Here is a 17,453-nt window from a genome sequence, read left to right as displayed (position 1 = left end):
GGAACGCAAGAAGGAGGCACAAAGAGTAGCGGAGGAGAAGAGAAAGGAGGAAGAGCGCAAGGAGGCACAAAGAGTAGCGGAGGAGAAGAGAAAGGAGGAAGAGCGCAAGAAGGAGGCACAAAGAGTAGCGGAGGAGAAGAGAAAGGAGGAAGAGCGCAAGAAAAAAAAACAGGAGATAAAAAAGGAGGAAGAGCGCAAAAAGGAGGCAGAGCGATTAGCAAAGAAGAGAAAGGAGGAGGAACGCCAGAGAGAGGAGAAGTTGGCAGAGGAGAAGAGACGAGAAGAGGAGCGCAAGAAGGAGGCAGAGAGATTAGCAGAGGAGGAGAGAGAGGAGGACAAGCGCAGGAAAGTGGCAGAGAGGCTGGAAAAGGAGAGAATGGAGAAAGAGGAGAGGGAGCGTACGGCCAGGGTGAAGAAAGAGAGGCAGAGACTGGTGAAGGAGAAGGAGGCCCGGGAGGAGAGAGAACTCCAGGAGAAGGAGAGATTATCACAAGAAAAAGGGAAGGAAGAAAGAGAACTGAAAGAAAAAGAGAGACTCATCCGGGAGAGGGAGAGAGTGGAGAGGGAGAAATTGTTAGAACAGGCTGCTAAAGAGAAAGCAATGAGGGAACAGATGGAGAAAATACGCATTGCAAAAGAAAGAGAGAGTCTGGCCCTCGAGAAAGAAAAGATAGAAAGAGAGAGAGCAGAGAGGGAGAGACTAGCTAAAGAAAGAGAGAGACTGGCCTTGGAGAAAGCAAATATAGAGAAAGAGAGACTCTTGAAGGAGAGGGAGAGACTGGCCCTGGAGAAAGCAAAGATTGAAAGAGAGAGAGCAGAGAGAGAGAGACTCTTGAAGGAGAGGGAGAGACTGGCCCTGGAGAAAGCAAAGATGGAAAGAGAGAGACTAACAAAGGAGGGGGAGAGACTGGCCCTGGAGAAAGCAAAGATGGAAAGAGAGAGACTAGCAAAGGAGGGGGAGAGACTGGCCCTGGAGAAAGCAAAGATGGAAAGAGAGAGACTAGCAAAGGAGAGGGAGAGACTGGTCCTAGAGAAAGAAAAGATGGAAAGAGAGAGAGCAGAAAGAGAGAGACTAGCAAAGGAGAGGGAGAGACTGGTCCTAGAGAAAGAAAAGATGGAAAGAGAGAGAACAGAGAGGGAGAGGCTCTTGAAGGAGAGGGATAGACTGGCTCTTGCAAAAGCTAAGATAGAAAGAGAGATAGCTGAACAGGACCGACAGGAAAGAGAGAGACTTTCCCTGGAGAAGACAAGGGTGGTAAAAGAGAGAGCAGAGAGGGAGAGAGAGGAGAAAGAGAGGATGGGGCGAGAGAGAGCGGAACAAGAGAGACAAGCCCAGGAGAGTGAGAGAGCAGGGGGAGAGGAGGAAAAGAGGCAGCAGATGGAGATAGAGAGAATCGCCCGAGAGAGAGAAGGAATGGCCAAGCAGCAACAGCTGGTGGCGAGGGAGAGAGGCGAGAGGGAGAGAGCGGAAAGAGAGCGCAGCGCTAAAGAGTGCCAGAGAGTGGCCAAGGAGGGAGATGAAAATCTGGAGCGAGAGAGGACGGTTAGAGAGAAGCAGAGGATGGATGGAGAGCTGAGAGAGAGGCAGAGGATGGATGGAGAGCTGAGAGAGAGGCAGAGGATGGATGGAGAGCTGAGAGAGAGGCAGAGGATGGAGGGAGAGCTGAGAGAGAGGCAGAGGATGGAGGGAGAGCTGAGAGAGAGACAGAGGATGGATGGAGAGCTGAGAGAGAGGCAGAGGATGGATGGAGAGCTGAGAGAGAGGCAGAGGATGGATGGAGGGCTGAGAGAGAGGCAGAGGATGGATGGAGAGCTGAGAGAGAGGCAGAGGATGGATGGAGAGCTGAGAGAGAAGCAGAGGATGGAGGAGAAGCAGGCGTCCACGGAGAGGCAGCAGGTTGGGTTAGCCAGGGAAAGAGCTGTCAAGAACAAGGAGACAGAGAATGTTTCTGAAGGGAAGGGGAGAGAGAGGCTGGCCCCGGAGAGGAACACCAGGCATGGGGACCAGGCCAGGCCTCAGGTAGAGGCCTCCGTCAGGGGAGGCCCAAGGCCACCAGAGCAGGGGCTTACCAACATCGCAAAGACAAACTAGTGGCATCCGGCACACAATGATGATGTCACGACATTGCTCCCAGAGGAGCAGTCTCCCTGTGTTAACACTGCATGTTGTGCAGCACCATATTCTGTTTCATTTACCATGACCAAGTGGTGAGGTGCACCAGGCCGATGGTTCCATTATCCATTGAGTTGCAAGGTCTTGAATCCACCAAGGCTAGGCCAGGTTGATGCTGCACACACTGTACCAAAATAATATGGATGCTTTGTTACATACTCCATTCTGTTTCCATTCATGTCAATTACAGCAATCAGCGGTTTGTTACCATTTCTTGCGGTTCTATTTCATGTCAAAGGATTTTAACGTCATTGTTAATGTTGGAATTCTCTCTCTCTCTCTTTCTACCTCTCTCTCTCTCTCTCTCTCTCTCTCTCTCTCTCTCTCTCTCTCTCTCTCTCGTCGTTTTTGGGGGGAAGGTTCTTTCCTTTTTATTTTATTTGTTTCCTTTTCGTCACAGCTTAGTAGAAATGGGCCAGTCCTCTCTGAGGCAGTGTCTACGTCCTTGAGTTAGAGGCACAGAGAACAGAATGGGTGACTAGGACTGTCGAGCTTTACCTTGAAATCCCCTTGGCAGCAACTCACAGATCAGGAGAAAGAAGAGGCTCAGTTGAGACTTCAACAGAGCGCCTCACCTGGATCAGAGGAATGTGTACTGTATATGACACCTACATATGCAGTTGAAGGTCTTCTTACTGCATGTCGTAATGCCTAATATGTTAATGATTAATATTTTTTCTGTTTTGCAATGACAGAAATTTATTGTAGAAGTCGCTTGACTCTAGTCAAACAATGAATCATGAAATATCTGTGCAGTAGGATGGTGGTTAGGGGTGAATTCCCCTTGGTCCTGCGTTTGTGAGTGTGTTGTAAGGCATTTATAGCGGTGGGTTAGGCTAGTTCCTGATCTCTGAAGTCACCAACTCCTTCGAACTACCTGGAAATGTGTTTGCATTTGGGTTGTTAAACGCTTAAAGGTGTAGTTTCTTAATGACATGTCGTGTTTTGTAAATGAAAATACTGAAAGACCCTTGAATAGGATACCTTTTTAAACTGACTTGTTCTCAGCAGTTATTTATTCATTGCATGCATTTCTGCTTAGCATAAACACAATCTCTGCGTTTGCAACCCTATTATGAAGGGACGGGTTGAATGACTAGTAAATAAATGCTTCACATAAATTGTGTAAATTGAGTTTATTGTTGAACTGTTTTCTGCTAGACTGGGTACTCCCAGCCAATTCTGCCGGCAATTTGAATTCACCCTGCAGCAGGTGCTGGAGAGGCGCAATATTTTTCTTCCTGTTCCCGATCCGCTTTTACTGGAGCCAATCACCAAGCTGGCTTTTCCCCCTGGCGCGCTATTGGCTGGTTTAACACAACAGTAAAGCAGCGATTGCAAATTCGTTCCGATTTTCCCGACTCTTGCACGAACATCAACCCTATGCCTGCAAACCTGTCGGCGATGCTTATAGCCTTCTTAGCTTAAACAAAAATATCGCTTGAGTGACTGTATGTACCCTCCACTTTCATATTAATTTTGCACAACCTGCAAAAAAGGTTTGCTGCCATTGTCAACCCATTGTGTAACAAAACAATTTGTTGACACCTGGAGTTTTACCGTCACTCTGCATAGTATGTCATCCGGATCATTGATTGATTGAAGGACTATCCAATTGCATAAAGAGTCATTTAACTACACCCATTGATCATGCCTCTGTGCTAAAGAAAATGACAGCAGCCTCCCCAGACCAACGTGCCATCTACGATTGAGCTAGGTCTGGCAATAACCAGGCTAGTTTCTGCAGTAGTTTGGTTATGTTTGGACCTTGATATTAGAATGAGGCTGGTCAGCAGTTTTTTGTAACAATTAATTTCATTATATCAAATATATGAACTATATAAAGTTTCTTATTTTTGCATCTAAGTAGAGTCATGGAATCCTGCCTGTTGTTGCTATAGTAACAATCCTGTTCATCAACAATAGATTCAAATGGTCTATCGTCAATCTGTTTACTTGAATATTATAGTTATATTATAATATTTAGACTTAAGACTAATTCCTGTCTTGCCTTCGTTATAGTATGTCAGCTTATGTTATATCCTTTACTGATAGCAGGTCAGAGTATGTATTAGTCCCCAGGGCGGTCATTGCTCTTGAGAAAGTGCTTTCCTTTGAAACGTGGGAACAGGACCATGTGATTTTAGATTAGAGATTGGGATCCAGAGATAACTGTTCAACTCCTTATGATGGTTGGACCTCAGATAGACAGTAATAAAGATGCGTTGAAGTCGTTGAGTGGCTCTTTATTTCTAATGAACCTCTTTTAAACAGGTTTGAAAGACCCAGTGACATTTGAAGTGGGAGGACGGCCAGCTGAGGAACACGGTGAGAGAACACATGCTTAGCAATCATTCATGAACCCAGACCCTCACGGAGAGACCCCAGTCCCTCACGGAGAGACCCCAGTCCGCCCCCGTCTGGCCCAGTGGGCCCTCAGACTGTAGGAACATAGACCTGACCAAACACACTCATCTGTGCACTCTTTAGACACATCGCCAGTCTTTGTCTAAAGACTTGATATCGGATAACATGTCCCTCTATCAGTGTCTGATACTGATGTTGTTGTGAAACCTTGTCCAATGTGCAAACACAACTAATCAAGAGTTTTTGAGATTAAGAAGCAGAAAGGGGCAATATCAATATCATCATGGATATCAGTGTGTGTGTCGCCGTCTGAAAGAAATCAAATATGTCTCTGAAATAAATCAGATTTGTTTGTAGGCTATAATATCAAACTTAAGAGGCAACATAAGTGTTAGGATTGTTGTGTCATCACTCTAGACTCTAAGCGCTTCATGAGATAAAGACACACCTTCAAGCGAGAAGCCCGGTTGTAATGGAGATGCTAACCCAGAAGCGTATAAGCGTAGTATAATGAATTATTAGGCCCATGTCACTCCTAACACCCTCATCATACACTACATATCACTCCTAACACCCTCATCATACACTACATGGCTTTCCTAAATAACTTGTACACTAGAAGATTTTCTTGCTAGAATAACTACTCACACAGCTGTGTACACTTTATGTCTACCATCTCATGATCCCCGATCTCGCACACACACAGATACGGACACACACACACACACACACATGGACGCCCATAGTGGGAGTGCTCCAGGCTGGTTATTGTGCTCTACTTTAGACAAAAGCCAGGGGGTTCGGGTTACCAGTCTATTGTGGGGGGCCTATTGGGTGCGGTCCCTGAGTCAGAACAGAATCTGGGCTGAGGTGTAGTTGTTCTGGAAGACATGTTGAGCAGGAAGAGGCTCAGAGGCCCACATCCTGCAGCGTGGTGCTCTTTAGAACTCCTGATGTAGATACCGCTACATCTTTACACCATCACAAGTTGCTCAAACATGAAGGAATCAATGAGCAGACACCACTGGCCAATACAACCAATGAGCTGATTACAGCCTCCGAGGGCCGGGACCACATGCTGCAGTGATAGAATACAGGGACACTAAACCTGCACAAAGTCACTTACACTGCTCAATCATTTGTGGACCAAATATTGGACATCGAGTTTAACAATACCCAGCCATTTCTTTTGAAAACACAATGTTTACAAGGTAAATCTTGATATTCATACTGAAATAGGTCCCTAAAATAGAATTTAACATTGAAACATGCTGCACCATAGATGAGATCCAGACACCGCTAATGAGGATTGAACGGTTTGCTTGGAGTGTATTTCAATGAATTAATCTCACACCTTCATAAAGAGGAATCAGCAAAGTAATCCCTGTGTTCCTGTTCCCAGACCGGGCCCGCCCTGCTGACACCCAGGACCCAGACCGGGCCCGCCCTGCTGACACCCAGGACCCAGACCGGGCCCGCCCTGCTGACACCCAGGACCCAGACCGGGCCCGCCCTGCTGACACCCAGGACCCAGACCGGGCCCGCCCTGCTGACACCCAGGACCCAGACCGGGCCCGCCCTGCTGACACCCAGGACCCAGGTGAGCTGATTCCTTCTCCCTCCTCTTGTGAGCCGGAGCTCTGTGGTACTTTGTGGTGCTCTGTGTGTAGGCCTCTCTGTGTGTAGGGGCGCACTCACACTAGGCCATCTGTACCGTGCCCAAGTCCGTTTCACACCTGTACCGTGCTCAAGTACGATTGCCCCCCCCCCCCCCCCCCCCCCCCCCCCCCGCTGTGCGCTGGCCTGTTCTCAAACTAGGCAATCTCAACTGGGCCTGAGTACGGTTGCCTCTTGTACATACGTCATCACATCGTAATAGGTCACCACCAAGCGTCCGCTGCTTAGTAGAACAACACAGAGAACACAGTTGACACTTTGTTGCTTATTTAGAGCCGTTCTACTCAGATACAGCCCTCTCACTGAGCGTTTTTACACTGCCAAATAGTCTGTTTTATGCACGCCTTTTTCGCGGCATGGTCCGCGCCTTTACACTCTCCGTTGTAAATTGCCTGCTTGAGCTAGAACCCCAATTTATCCTACCGGACCCTGCACACATTGGTGGTTTATTGGGTTTCATTCTTTTGTAAATGCGACGGCACCGTGGTTCCAGGGGGGAGGGCTTGGGTAGTGGTGTTGCTGCGCTGTCTCCACAGAGACAAGGCAGCGATATGATCATGAGCAGTTGACTTCTAACTTGAGAGAAAGTGAAATCCGCGAGCTGCTGATCATGTGAGAGAAGGTGATGCAGTCGTATTAAACAAAGACGTTGAAAGACGGTGCGATCTACGAGAGAGACGCAGAGGAACTGTCCTTAGGAGGCTTTTGTCAGGATAAAAAACAAGTGGTCAGCAAAATAAAGAATATGTTGGCGTTTTTGCACTTGTGAATAGTAAGTCGCGTTTGTAGCCTACACTCAGACGTGAACTTATTTTTGCATGCGGGTGTCTTCATTCTTAAAAAAATGAAAACATTCGGGACTGTGCAAATTATTCTAAAGCGCTCTAGACTCCGTGCGCAGCCCCGCCTTCTCCAGTGAACAAAGAAAGCCTGCGCCGTGACAAACTTGTGTATTTATGATCATAAACTCAACTTCACTATCGCGCCAACGTGAACCGCTAGCCTTCATGTTTATTGTTTAATGGAAAAGAAGGGTCGCATGGACTATACGTCATCCAGCTCAGGTTGCGGAGCCGTGCGTGTGTCGGCTCATTAGCACCTACCGTGGCCTGAGCACACCTCTCCCAAGTGTGCTCAGGCCACGGAATTGAAGTGGACTTGAGTACGGTTGGCGTACTCACACTAGCCAAACGATCTAGACTTGAGCACGGTACAGGTGTGAAATGGACTTGGGCACGGTACAGATGGCCTAGTGTGAGTGCGCCCTAGGTCTCGCTCTCTCTTTCTCTGTGTAGGCCTCTCTCTCCCTCTGTTTAGGCCCCTCTCTCTCTGTTGGCCCCTCTCTGTGTGTAGACTCCTCTGTGTGTAGGCCTCTCTTTCTCTGTAGGCCTCTGTGTGTGTAGGCCTCTCTGTGTGTAGGCCTATTTGTTTGTGTAGGGGCGATCTGTACTGTACTCAAGAACGTTTGCCCCCTAAAGTCTAGATTGTTTGGCTATTGTGAGCACACCAGCCGTACTCAAATACAGTTCAATTCCGTGGCCTGAGTACACTTCAGAGAGGAGTGCTCAGGCCACGGTACAGATGCTAATGAGCCGACACGCGCATACGCACAGATACGCAACCTGAGCTGGATGACGTATAGTCCATGCGATTATTCTACCCCATAAACAATAAACATGGCGGCGAGTGGCTCACAAGTGGGTTCACGTTGGTGCGATGTTGAGTGTTTGATCAAAAGTCCCCCATTCAACACGGCGCAGGCTTTCTTGGTTCACTTGAAAAGGCGGGGCTGCGCACGGAGTCTAGACCTCTTTAGAATAATTTGCATACTCCCGAATGATTTTATTTTTTTAGGAATGAAGACACCCGCATGCAAGAATATTTTTGTTTAATACGACCGCGTCACCTTCTCACACATGATCAGCAGCTCGCTGATTTCACTTTCTCTCGAGTTAGAACTGCTCATGATGATATATCCCCCCCTGGAACCGCGGAGCTGTCGCATTTACATCAGAATGAAACCCAATATACCGCCAATTTGTGCAGGGTCCGGGAGGGTAAATTGGGGTGCTATTTCAAGCAGGCAATTCACCTCGGGTAGTGTAAAGGCGCAGACCTTGCCGCGAAAAAGGCATGCATAAAACGACAGTGTAAAAACGCTCAGTGAGAGAGCGCTGTATCTGAGTAGAACGGCTCCATAAGCAACAAAGTCAGTAAAGTGCTAATTGTGTTCTCTGTGTTGTTCTCCATTGTTGTTCTACTAAGCAGCGGACGCCTCGTGATGACGTATTACGATGAGATGACGTATGTACAAGGGGCAACCGTACTACCGGCCCAGTTGAGATTGCCTATGGGAGCACAGGCCAGTGGCACAGCGGGGGGGGGGGGCAATCGCACTTGAGTACGGTGTACAGGGCAACTTTGCCTAGTGTGAGTGCGCCCTAGGTCTCTCTTTGTGTGTAGGCCTGTTTGTAAGCCTCTCTGTGGGTGTGTAGGCCTCTCTGTGTTTATGCCTCACTCTGTGTGTTGGCCTCTCTCTGTGGGTGTAGGCCTCACTCTGTGTGTTGGCCTCTCTCTGTGGGTGTAGGCCTCTCTCTGTGTCTTGGCCTCTCTCTGTGGGTGTAGGCCTCTCTCTGTGTGTATGCTCCTCTCTGTGTGTGTAGGCCTCTCTGTGTGTAGGCCTATTTGTTTGTGTAGGGGCGATCTGTACTGTACTCAAGAACGTTTGCCCCCTAAAGTCTAGATTGTTTGGCTATTGTGAGCACACCAGCCGTACTCAAATACAGTTCAATTCCGTGGCCTGAGTACACTTCAGAGAGGAGTGCTCAGGCCACGGTACAGATGCTAATGAGCCGACACGCGCATACGCACAGATACGCAACCTGAGCTTGATGACGTATAGTCCATGCGATTATTCTACCCCATAAACAATAAACATGGCGGCGAGTGGCTCACAAGTGGGTTCACGTTGGTGCGATGTTGAGTGTTTGATCAAAAGTCCCCCATTCAACACGGCGCAGGCTTTCTTGGTTCACTTGAAAAGGCGGGGCTGCGCACGGAGTCTAGACCTCTTTAGAATAATTTGCATACTCCCGAATGATTTTATTTTTTTAGGAATGAAGACACCCGCATGCAAGAATATTTTTGTTTAATACGACCGCGTCACCTTCTCACACATGATCAGCAGCTCGCTGATGTCACTTTCTCTCGAGTTAGAACTGCTCATGATGATATATCCCCCCCTGGAACCGCGGAGCTGTCGCATTTACATCAGAATGAAACCCAATATACCGCCAATTTGTGCAGGGTCCGGGAGGGTAAATTGGGGTGCTATTTCAAGCAGGCAATTCACCTCGGGTAGTGTAAAGGCGCAGACCTTGCCGCGAAAAAGGCATGCATAAAACGACAGTGTAAAAACGCTCAGTGAGAGAGCGCTGTATCTGAGTAGAACGGCTCCATAAGCAACAAAGTCAGTAAAGTGCTAATTGTGTTCTCTGTGTTGTTCTCCATTGTTGTTCTACTAAGCAGCGGACGCCTCGTGATGACGTATTACGATGAGATGACGTATGTACAAGGGGCAACCGTACTACCGGCCCAGTTGAGATTGCCTATGGGAGCACAGGCCAGTGGCACAGCGGGGGGGGGGGGGCAATCGCACTTGAGTACGGTGTACAGGGCAACTTTGCCTAGTGTGAGTGCGCCCTAGGTCTCTCTTTGTGTGTAGGCCTGTTTGTAAGCCTCTCTGTGGGTGTGTAGGCCTCTCTGTGTTTATGCCTCACTCTGTGTGTTGGCCTCTCTCTGTGGGTGTAGGCCTCACTCTGTGTGTTGGCCTCTCTCTGTGGGTGTAGGCCTCACTCTGTGTGTTGGCCTCTCTCTGTGGGTGTAGGCCTCTCTCTGTGTCTTGGCCTCTCTCTGTGGGTGTAGGCCTCTCTCTGTGTGTATGCTCCTCTCTGTGTAGGTCTCTCTGTGTAGGCTTCTCTCTGTGTAGGCCTCTCTCTCTTTATGTGTAGGCCTCTCTCTGTGTGTAGGCCTCTCATTCTCTCTGTGTGTAGGCCTAACTGTGTGTGTGTTTGTGTGTGTGTGTGTGTGTGTGTGTGTGTGTGTGTAGGCCTCCCTGTGTGTTGGCCTCTCTCTCTCTCTCTCTCTCTCTCTCTGTGTAGGCCTCTCTCTCTCTCTCTCTCACTCGCTCTCTCTCTTTAGGCCTCTCTCTGTTTAGTCCTCTCTGTGTTTAGGTCTCTCTCTCTCTCTCTCTCTCTCTCTCTCTCTCTCTCTCTCTCTCTCTCTCTCTCTGTAGGCCTGTGTGTGGGTGTGTGTGTGTGTGTAGGCCTCTCTGTGTGTGTAGGCCTGCCTGTGTTTCGGGGTCTCTCTCTGTGGGAATGCCTCTCTTTGTGTAGGCCTCTCTCTGCGTGTAAGCCTCTCTGTGTGTAGGCCTCACTGTGTATAGGCCTTGCTCTGAGTGTGTGTGTGTGTGTGTGTGTGTGTGTGTGTGTGTGTGTGTGTGTGTGTGTAGGCCTCTCTTTCTCTGTCTCTCTTTCTCTCTTTCTCTCTCTAGGCTCCTCTCGTGTAGGCCTCTGTGTGTGGAGGCCTCTCTGTATGTAGGCCTCTCTTTCTCTCTGTGTAGGCTCTAGGGATGCAACGGATCACAAAACTCATGCTTCGGATCGTGTCACAGTTTTTGAGTCACGGGTCGGATCATTTTCGGATCAACAACAACAAAAAAGATAACAAGACAAATGTGACTTTAAATAAAATCTTCAAATGTGTAAAAACAAAATAAAGTGAAAAATTAGGTAATAATCCTGCTTCCTTTAAGCATAGTAAATATTTAAAAAAAATTGCTTGTGTCAACATAAAATAAAAACATATAAAAAATTATTTAAACAAAATAAAGTGCAATCTGAGGCATTATTCCTTCTGCTTTTTAACGGATGGATTTAATGGATAGTAAATAAAAAAAATAAAAAACTGTGCAAAGGAAGCAAAGACTACAACCAAACATAAACAGTCCATGTCCGGTTCCGGTTCCGGTCCGGTTTCCGTTTCAATGGGATTTACGAAACGCCAAATAAAACACAACAGAAACTGTATTTTGCTACGATACTTGATTAGGAACATCAACGAACACCACTAACCACTCAGTGAGTTGCACATTTCTGAAAAACAAAGTTTAGGGTTGTTTTAAGGACAGGTTTGTGAATGCCCAAAGCCAGCCATTCTGAAGCAGGCAGGGGCGAATCGAAATGAGCCAAATACCTGAGACAGGACCAATAGTCAACATTTCAGTGTGTCAACCACTATATTTCATCCTAGACAAACCACAAAGGGTTGTCTGTCTGTCTTCCTGCCTGTCTGTGGTCAACCAATTCTGTGTTGCAGCACCAAAGTAGTAGAGTGCTTGGGACGAATATTGTGCTCACGTTGGGTCTGCAGTTTGAGGCTCATTTCTAACATCCTGATGCCACATTGCCATACCATGACGTAACAGATTGTCTGTGTGTGTGTGTGTGTGTGTGTGTGTGTGTGTGTGTGTGTCTGAACGGATCATCTTGTGTTCCTCCAGCGGTCTGCCCCCAGGCCCCACTGGTGGAGGAGTTTGTTCCAGGTCGGTGCCTTCATCTAACATTGAACTTTAAAGATATTTCTAGGTTCAAATACAGATCTCTTTTGACCTACAATATACTGTTATTTATTGTATTAATGAATTAAAATGTTCTATCTTTTCTGTAGATGACCCCAGAGAAGACAGTGGACATCCATATGGTCTGCCAGACAAATTTATATATATATATATATATATATACCGTAATTTCCTGACTATTAAGCGCACCTGAATATAAGCCGCACCCACTGAATTTTTCAAAAATAATTATTTTGCACATAAATAAGCCGCACATGTCTATAAGCCGCAGGTGTCTACCGGTACATTGAAACAAATTCACTTTACACAGGCTTTAACGAAACACGGCTTGTAACAAAAATAAAAAAAATAGCGGTAAACAGCCTACCAAGAAAGTCATTGGTCACTATCTTCTTCCTCCTGCGCACTGAAACCACTGAAGTCATCTCCTTCGGTGGCGGAGTTGAATAGCCTCAGAATTGATCGTTTTCATTGTCGCTCTTGTCCCTTTCATCCGTAGGCAAATTCCCCGCTGAGCTAATGCTTACCTCTTCAACACTTGTCATCCAAGCCTCCCACTGAACACGGAGCGCCACCTTAAATGCACGATTTACACTGATGTTGAGTGGCTGCAAATACTTTGTTGTGCCCCCAGGAATCACAGCTGGCATTGAGTTTGTCCTCTTGATGGCTTCTTTCACAGAATCTGTTATGTGGGCCCTAATGCTGTCCAAAGCGAGCAATGCCTTGTTCTTGTGAAAGAATCTTCCCGGTCGCTTGCCATAACACTCCGTATGCCATTCATGCATTAGGCTTTCCGTCATCCATCCTTTCTTGTTTACTTTCAAGTTCTCTCGGGAATATTTATTTTGGCTTCGTTGTGTGTTTAAAAATCACCATTGATGGAAGCTTTTCCCCGATGCCGTGCAGCTCAGAACACAGGTGAAGTGCGTTTTTGCATGCCTAGTTGTTTTCAGCATGACGGATGATTCGCCTTTCCTGTTGACAGTCCGAGTGAGAGGCAGGTCAAACGTCAGAGGAACCTCATCCATATTTATGATGTTGTGCAGGCCGATAGAATGCTCCGCTATTTTTGCATCAGTGAATTTGCGGAAGTTTGAAACTTTTTCCTCGTAGTCGGGAAGGAGCTGCTGTCACAGACTCGTCCGTAACCTGATGGACAGGCCTTTACGTCTCATAAATCTGAGACACCACGATGGTCCACCTCTAAAATCCTCAAACTTCATTGCGGTGGCAATTGTTTTGGCTTTCAGTCTGATCTGCACAGTTGAAACACCTCAGCGGTCTGCTCTCTGTGTGTTGACCCAGTCTTCAAGCTCAATTTCTAGTTCAGGCCATCTGCTTTTCTTCCCTCTGAAAGCTTTTGTTGTCTTTCTGCACTGAGTCAGTTCCTCACGCTGCTGTTTTCAACGTCTTATTATCGACTCATTAAGGCAAAGCTCCCGTGCAGCAGCTCTATTTCCTTTTCCTTTTCTAACAGCCAGATCGATCGCCTTCAACTTGAAAGCTGCATCATATGCATTTCTCCCTGTCTTTGCCATGATGAGGGTGACAAAATGACTACCGTAATCAGAATGATGGGAAGTTTGAGCGCGCTCGACTTAATCTAAACAGCAAACTAAACAGTTACATTGTTTCACCTTAACCCGTTCGGCAATTTCATTGGTCTAATGAAAGCTTCATGGCGCCAAAAAAAAAAACTGTCACATGATGTGTTTTTTGCTCAGTTTTTTGGCGGCAGTACCAGTGTCTATATATATATATATATATATATATATGCAGGGTGCGATTTGTGAAAAAACCAGAGGGGGGGATAATTTTGAGAAACATTTTAAAATGTTTCAAAATGAAGACGGACCCTGTGTATTTTGGTTGTTAATTATTACGATGTAATGGTGAAAATACTTTGGGTGGGGAGGATAATTTTTATCCCCACCGAGGATAAAAATAATTCAGCAGAGGGTAGGACGTGTAAACCAGAGGGGGGGATAATCCCCACCATCCCCACCGGCAAATCGCACCCTGTATATATGTATATATATATATAGATGTAGATATGTCTTTATTTGTTTCTGATACCTCCTCTCTGCTTGGTTATTATCCTTCTGACCTTACTCATTGTTCTTGTTTGCAGAGGACAAGGTTGAGACCATAGACACCACTGGGGGTAAGAACACATGGATGGTAGCAGTTGTTGCAGTCGTAATAAGCTGGGACGTCGAGCTAGAGAGAGCTGGGACGTAGAGTTAGAGACAGCTGGGACGTAGAGTTAGAGAAAGCTGCAATGTAGAGCTAGAGACAGAAGAGACAAATCTAATAATTGAGTTTGTTTCTTGCTGAATGCAACAAATATTTGCAGCACAAATGAATGCTTCTTTTTGTAACATATGATGAAGAAAGGAGACCAACCCTAGCTAGGTAGCTGGCTTAATAAATCAGCAAATTAACTGTTCCACATATAGCTATAATCAGATTAAAATATAAAGTCCATTAACATATATTACATAGTTACACATCAAACTAGGTGTCAAATGTAACTAACACTTGTTTGATGTTGTTTGGAGTTCGTCTTTTCCGAGGTGAGAGTTGTCTTGAACACAGTACCAGTGAACACAGTACCAGTCTGAGTGAAGGTCACTTTCTGTGTCGTGCATCTTGTGACCTCTGTCTTGTTTCTATGGTTACAGTCTTGGTGGAGGAAGTAATGGCAGAGGACACTGTGGGTGAGAATATTTTTTTTTTTATTTCAAAAGATCTAGAAATCCTCTCTGCCTTATTGGCCATTCCTAGCTGGTTTATTGGTCCAGTATCAGTGTCTATATTGGTCCAGTACCAGTGTCTTTATTGGTCCAGTACCAGTTTCTATATTGGTCCAGTACCAGTGTCTATATGGTTCCCAGTACCAGTGTCTATATTGGTCCATTACCAGTGTTTATATTGGTCCATTATCAGTGTCTATATTGGTCCACCACTAGTGTAGTACGAGTACTAACCATTGTCCCCAGTATGTTTACTTTATGAAAGTTGTGGTAGAAAAAACACTTGACAATCCTGTTGTTTTTGCTGATGTCTTGGTTTTCTAGTTGAATCTGGGAAATATGTGACCAGCTCCAAAGTATCCCAGGAGACAGGTAGTGACCCAAGTTAAAACCTAACCTAAACAAACTAACCTGAAGACAGGTTGTGACCCAAGTTACAACCTAACCTAACCTAAACAAACTAACAAGAAGACAGGGAGTGACCCAAGTTAAAACCTAACCTAATTTAAACTAACTAACCAGAAGACAGGTATTTACCCAAGTTAGAGCCTAACCTTACCTAACTAACCAGGAGACAGGTAGTGACCCAAAACCTAACCTAACCTCACCTAATTCAACCTAACTAACCAGGAGACAGGTAGTGCCCTAAGTTAAAACCTAACATAATTTAACCTAACTAACCAGGAGACAGGTAGTGACCCAAGTTACAACCTAACTAACCAGGAGACAGATAGTGACCCAAGTTAAGACCTAACCTAGCGTAACTAACCAGGAGACAGGTATGACCCAAGACTTAACCTAACCTAACTAACCAGGAGAAAGGAAGTGACGAAACATTAATCCTAACCTAATTTGCCAGGAGACAGGTAGTGTCCCAAGTCAAGACCTAACCTAACCTTAGTTACCAGGGGAAAGGAAACGACCAAAGTTAAAACCTAACCTAACCTAACTAACCAGGAGACAGGTAGTGACCGAAGTTAAACCAAACCTAACCTCACTAACTAGGAAACAGCTAGGGACCAAAGTTAAAACCTAACCTCACCTAACCTAACTATCCGAGAGACAGGTAGTGCCCCTAGTCAAGACCTAACATAACTAACCAGGAGACGGGTAGTGACCCAGGTTAAAACAAACCTAACCTTACTAACCAGGAGAAAGGTAGTGACCAAAGTTGAAACCTAACCTAACTAACCAGGAGACAGGTAGTGACCCAAATTAAACCAAACCTACCTAACCTGGAAACAGGTAGTGACCCAAGTTAAAACCTAACCTTACCTAACCTAACTATCCAGGCGACAGGTAGTGACCTAAGTTAAAACCTAACCTAACCTAACTAACCAGGAGACAAGTAGTGCCCCAAGTTAAAACCTAGTCTAACCCCACCTAACTTAGCCTTACTAACCAAGAGACAGGTAGTGCCCCAAGTCAAGCCCTAACCTAACCTAACCTAATTAACCAGGAGACGGGTAGTGACCCAGGTCCAGACCTAACCTAACCTAACTAACCAGGAGACAGGTAGTGACCCTAGTCAACTGTAAACCTCTGGGTCTTGAGTGGAAGTAACCTAACCTAACCATCCTAGCCTAACTAACCTAACCTTAGCTAGCCTAACTAAACTAATCTAACATAGCCTATGTATCCCAACCTGACCTAACTAACTAACCAGGAGACAGGTAGTGCCCCAAGTTAAAACCTTACCTGACCCAACTAACCAGTAGACAGGGAGTGACCAAAGTCATCTTTAAACCTCAGGATCTTGAGTGGAAGTAACCTAACATAACCAACCTAGCCTAACGAACCTAACCTAACCTAGCCTAACTAACCTAATCTTACATAGCCTATATAACCTAACCTATATAACTATCCTAACTAACCTTACCTAACTATCTTAACTAACCTAACCTAGCCTAACTGAACTAACCTAACCAATCCTAACTAACCTAAACAAACCTAACTAACTAACCCTACCTAACCTAACTAACCTAACTTACCTAACCTAACCTTATCTTTTCTAAACATTGAATGGTATTGTATTTTGTGGAGCACCGGGGACCTCTGTTTTTTTACAGCGGTTGTTATCATTATTATTATATAATATTATAATATAATAATATATTAATAATATATAATAATAATATAATAATAATATAATAATAATATCATTATATAATAATATTATTATTATATAATGTGAACGTGTCCTTTTGTAACCATACTGCTACTCTACTGCTGCTCTCCTGCTACTCTACTGCTGCTCTACTGCTGCTCTACTGCTACTGCTGCTCTCCTGCTACTCTACTGCTTCTCTACTGCTTCTCTACTGATGCTCTACTGCTGCTCTACTGCTGCTCTACTGCTACTCTACTGCTACTCTACTGCTTCTCTACTGCTACTCTCCTGCTGCTCTACTGCTGCTCTACTGCTACTTTATTGCTGCTCTACTGATACTCTACTGCTACTCTACTGTTGCTCTCCTGCTACTCTACTGATACTCTACTGCTTCTCTACTGATACTCTACTGCTACTCTACTGCTGCTCTACTGCTGCTCTACTGCTACTCTCCTGCTGCTCTACTGCTACTCTACTGCTGCTCTCCTGCTGCTCTACTGCTGCTCCTCTCTACTTGGACTCTTGCTAATCTACTCTATCCTTATAGTGCCAGACTCCTTAGCTAATGTGTGTTCTTTAGATTTACGAGGGGCATTAGAAATGGGCGCAGAGGGCCTCTGGACGCAATGGATAGACCTTCAGCCGATCAGAGCAACAAGACTCGTGACACATCAGTGGCAGCCATCTTGGTTGTTTATGACAATGCCTCAGCTGCGCTCCCGCAAGGCTT

At 45.8% G+C, this 17,453-nt stretch overlaps 1 protein-coding gene across 4 annotated transcripts in view; it reads left to right on the top strand.

Annotated features, from left to right (window-relative positions):
- The window catches only part of unm_hu7910 (un-named hu7910), a 47,667-nt gene that overhangs the window by 15,081 nt on the left and 15,133 nt on the right, over positions 1 to 17,453 (top strand). For 3 of the 4 annotated variants that reach the window (XM_079754406.1, XM_079754404.1, XM_079754403.1), the window contains 7 exons: positions 4,448 to 4,501; positions 5,943 to 6,140; positions 11,778 to 11,819; positions 11,945 to 11,977; positions 13,990 to 14,022; positions 14,543 to 14,578; positions 14,939 to 14,986. In XM_079754406.1, coding sequence (XP_079610532.1) covers positions 4,448 to 4,501; positions 5,943 to 6,140; positions 11,778 to 11,819; positions 11,945 to 11,977; positions 13,990 to 14,022; positions 14,543 to 14,578; positions 14,939 to 14,986 — 444 coding nt within the window. The remainder of the gene's footprint in view (positions 1 to 4,447; positions 4,502 to 5,942; positions 6,141 to 11,777; positions 11,820 to 11,944; positions 11,978 to 13,989; positions 14,023 to 14,542; positions 14,579 to 14,938; positions 14,987 to 17,453) is intronic. The other variant, XM_079754405.1, reaches the window with a different exon arrangement.

This window comes from Pollachius pollachius (assembly GCF_949987615.1).
Source record: "Pollachius pollachius genome assembly, chromosome: 17".
NCBI lineage: Eukaryota > Metazoa > Chordata > Actinopteri > Gadiformes > Gadidae > Pollachius > Pollachius pollachius.
The sequence above is the reverse complement of the archived record's forward strand: the minus strand, read 5'-3'. Positions and strand labels throughout refer to the sequence as shown.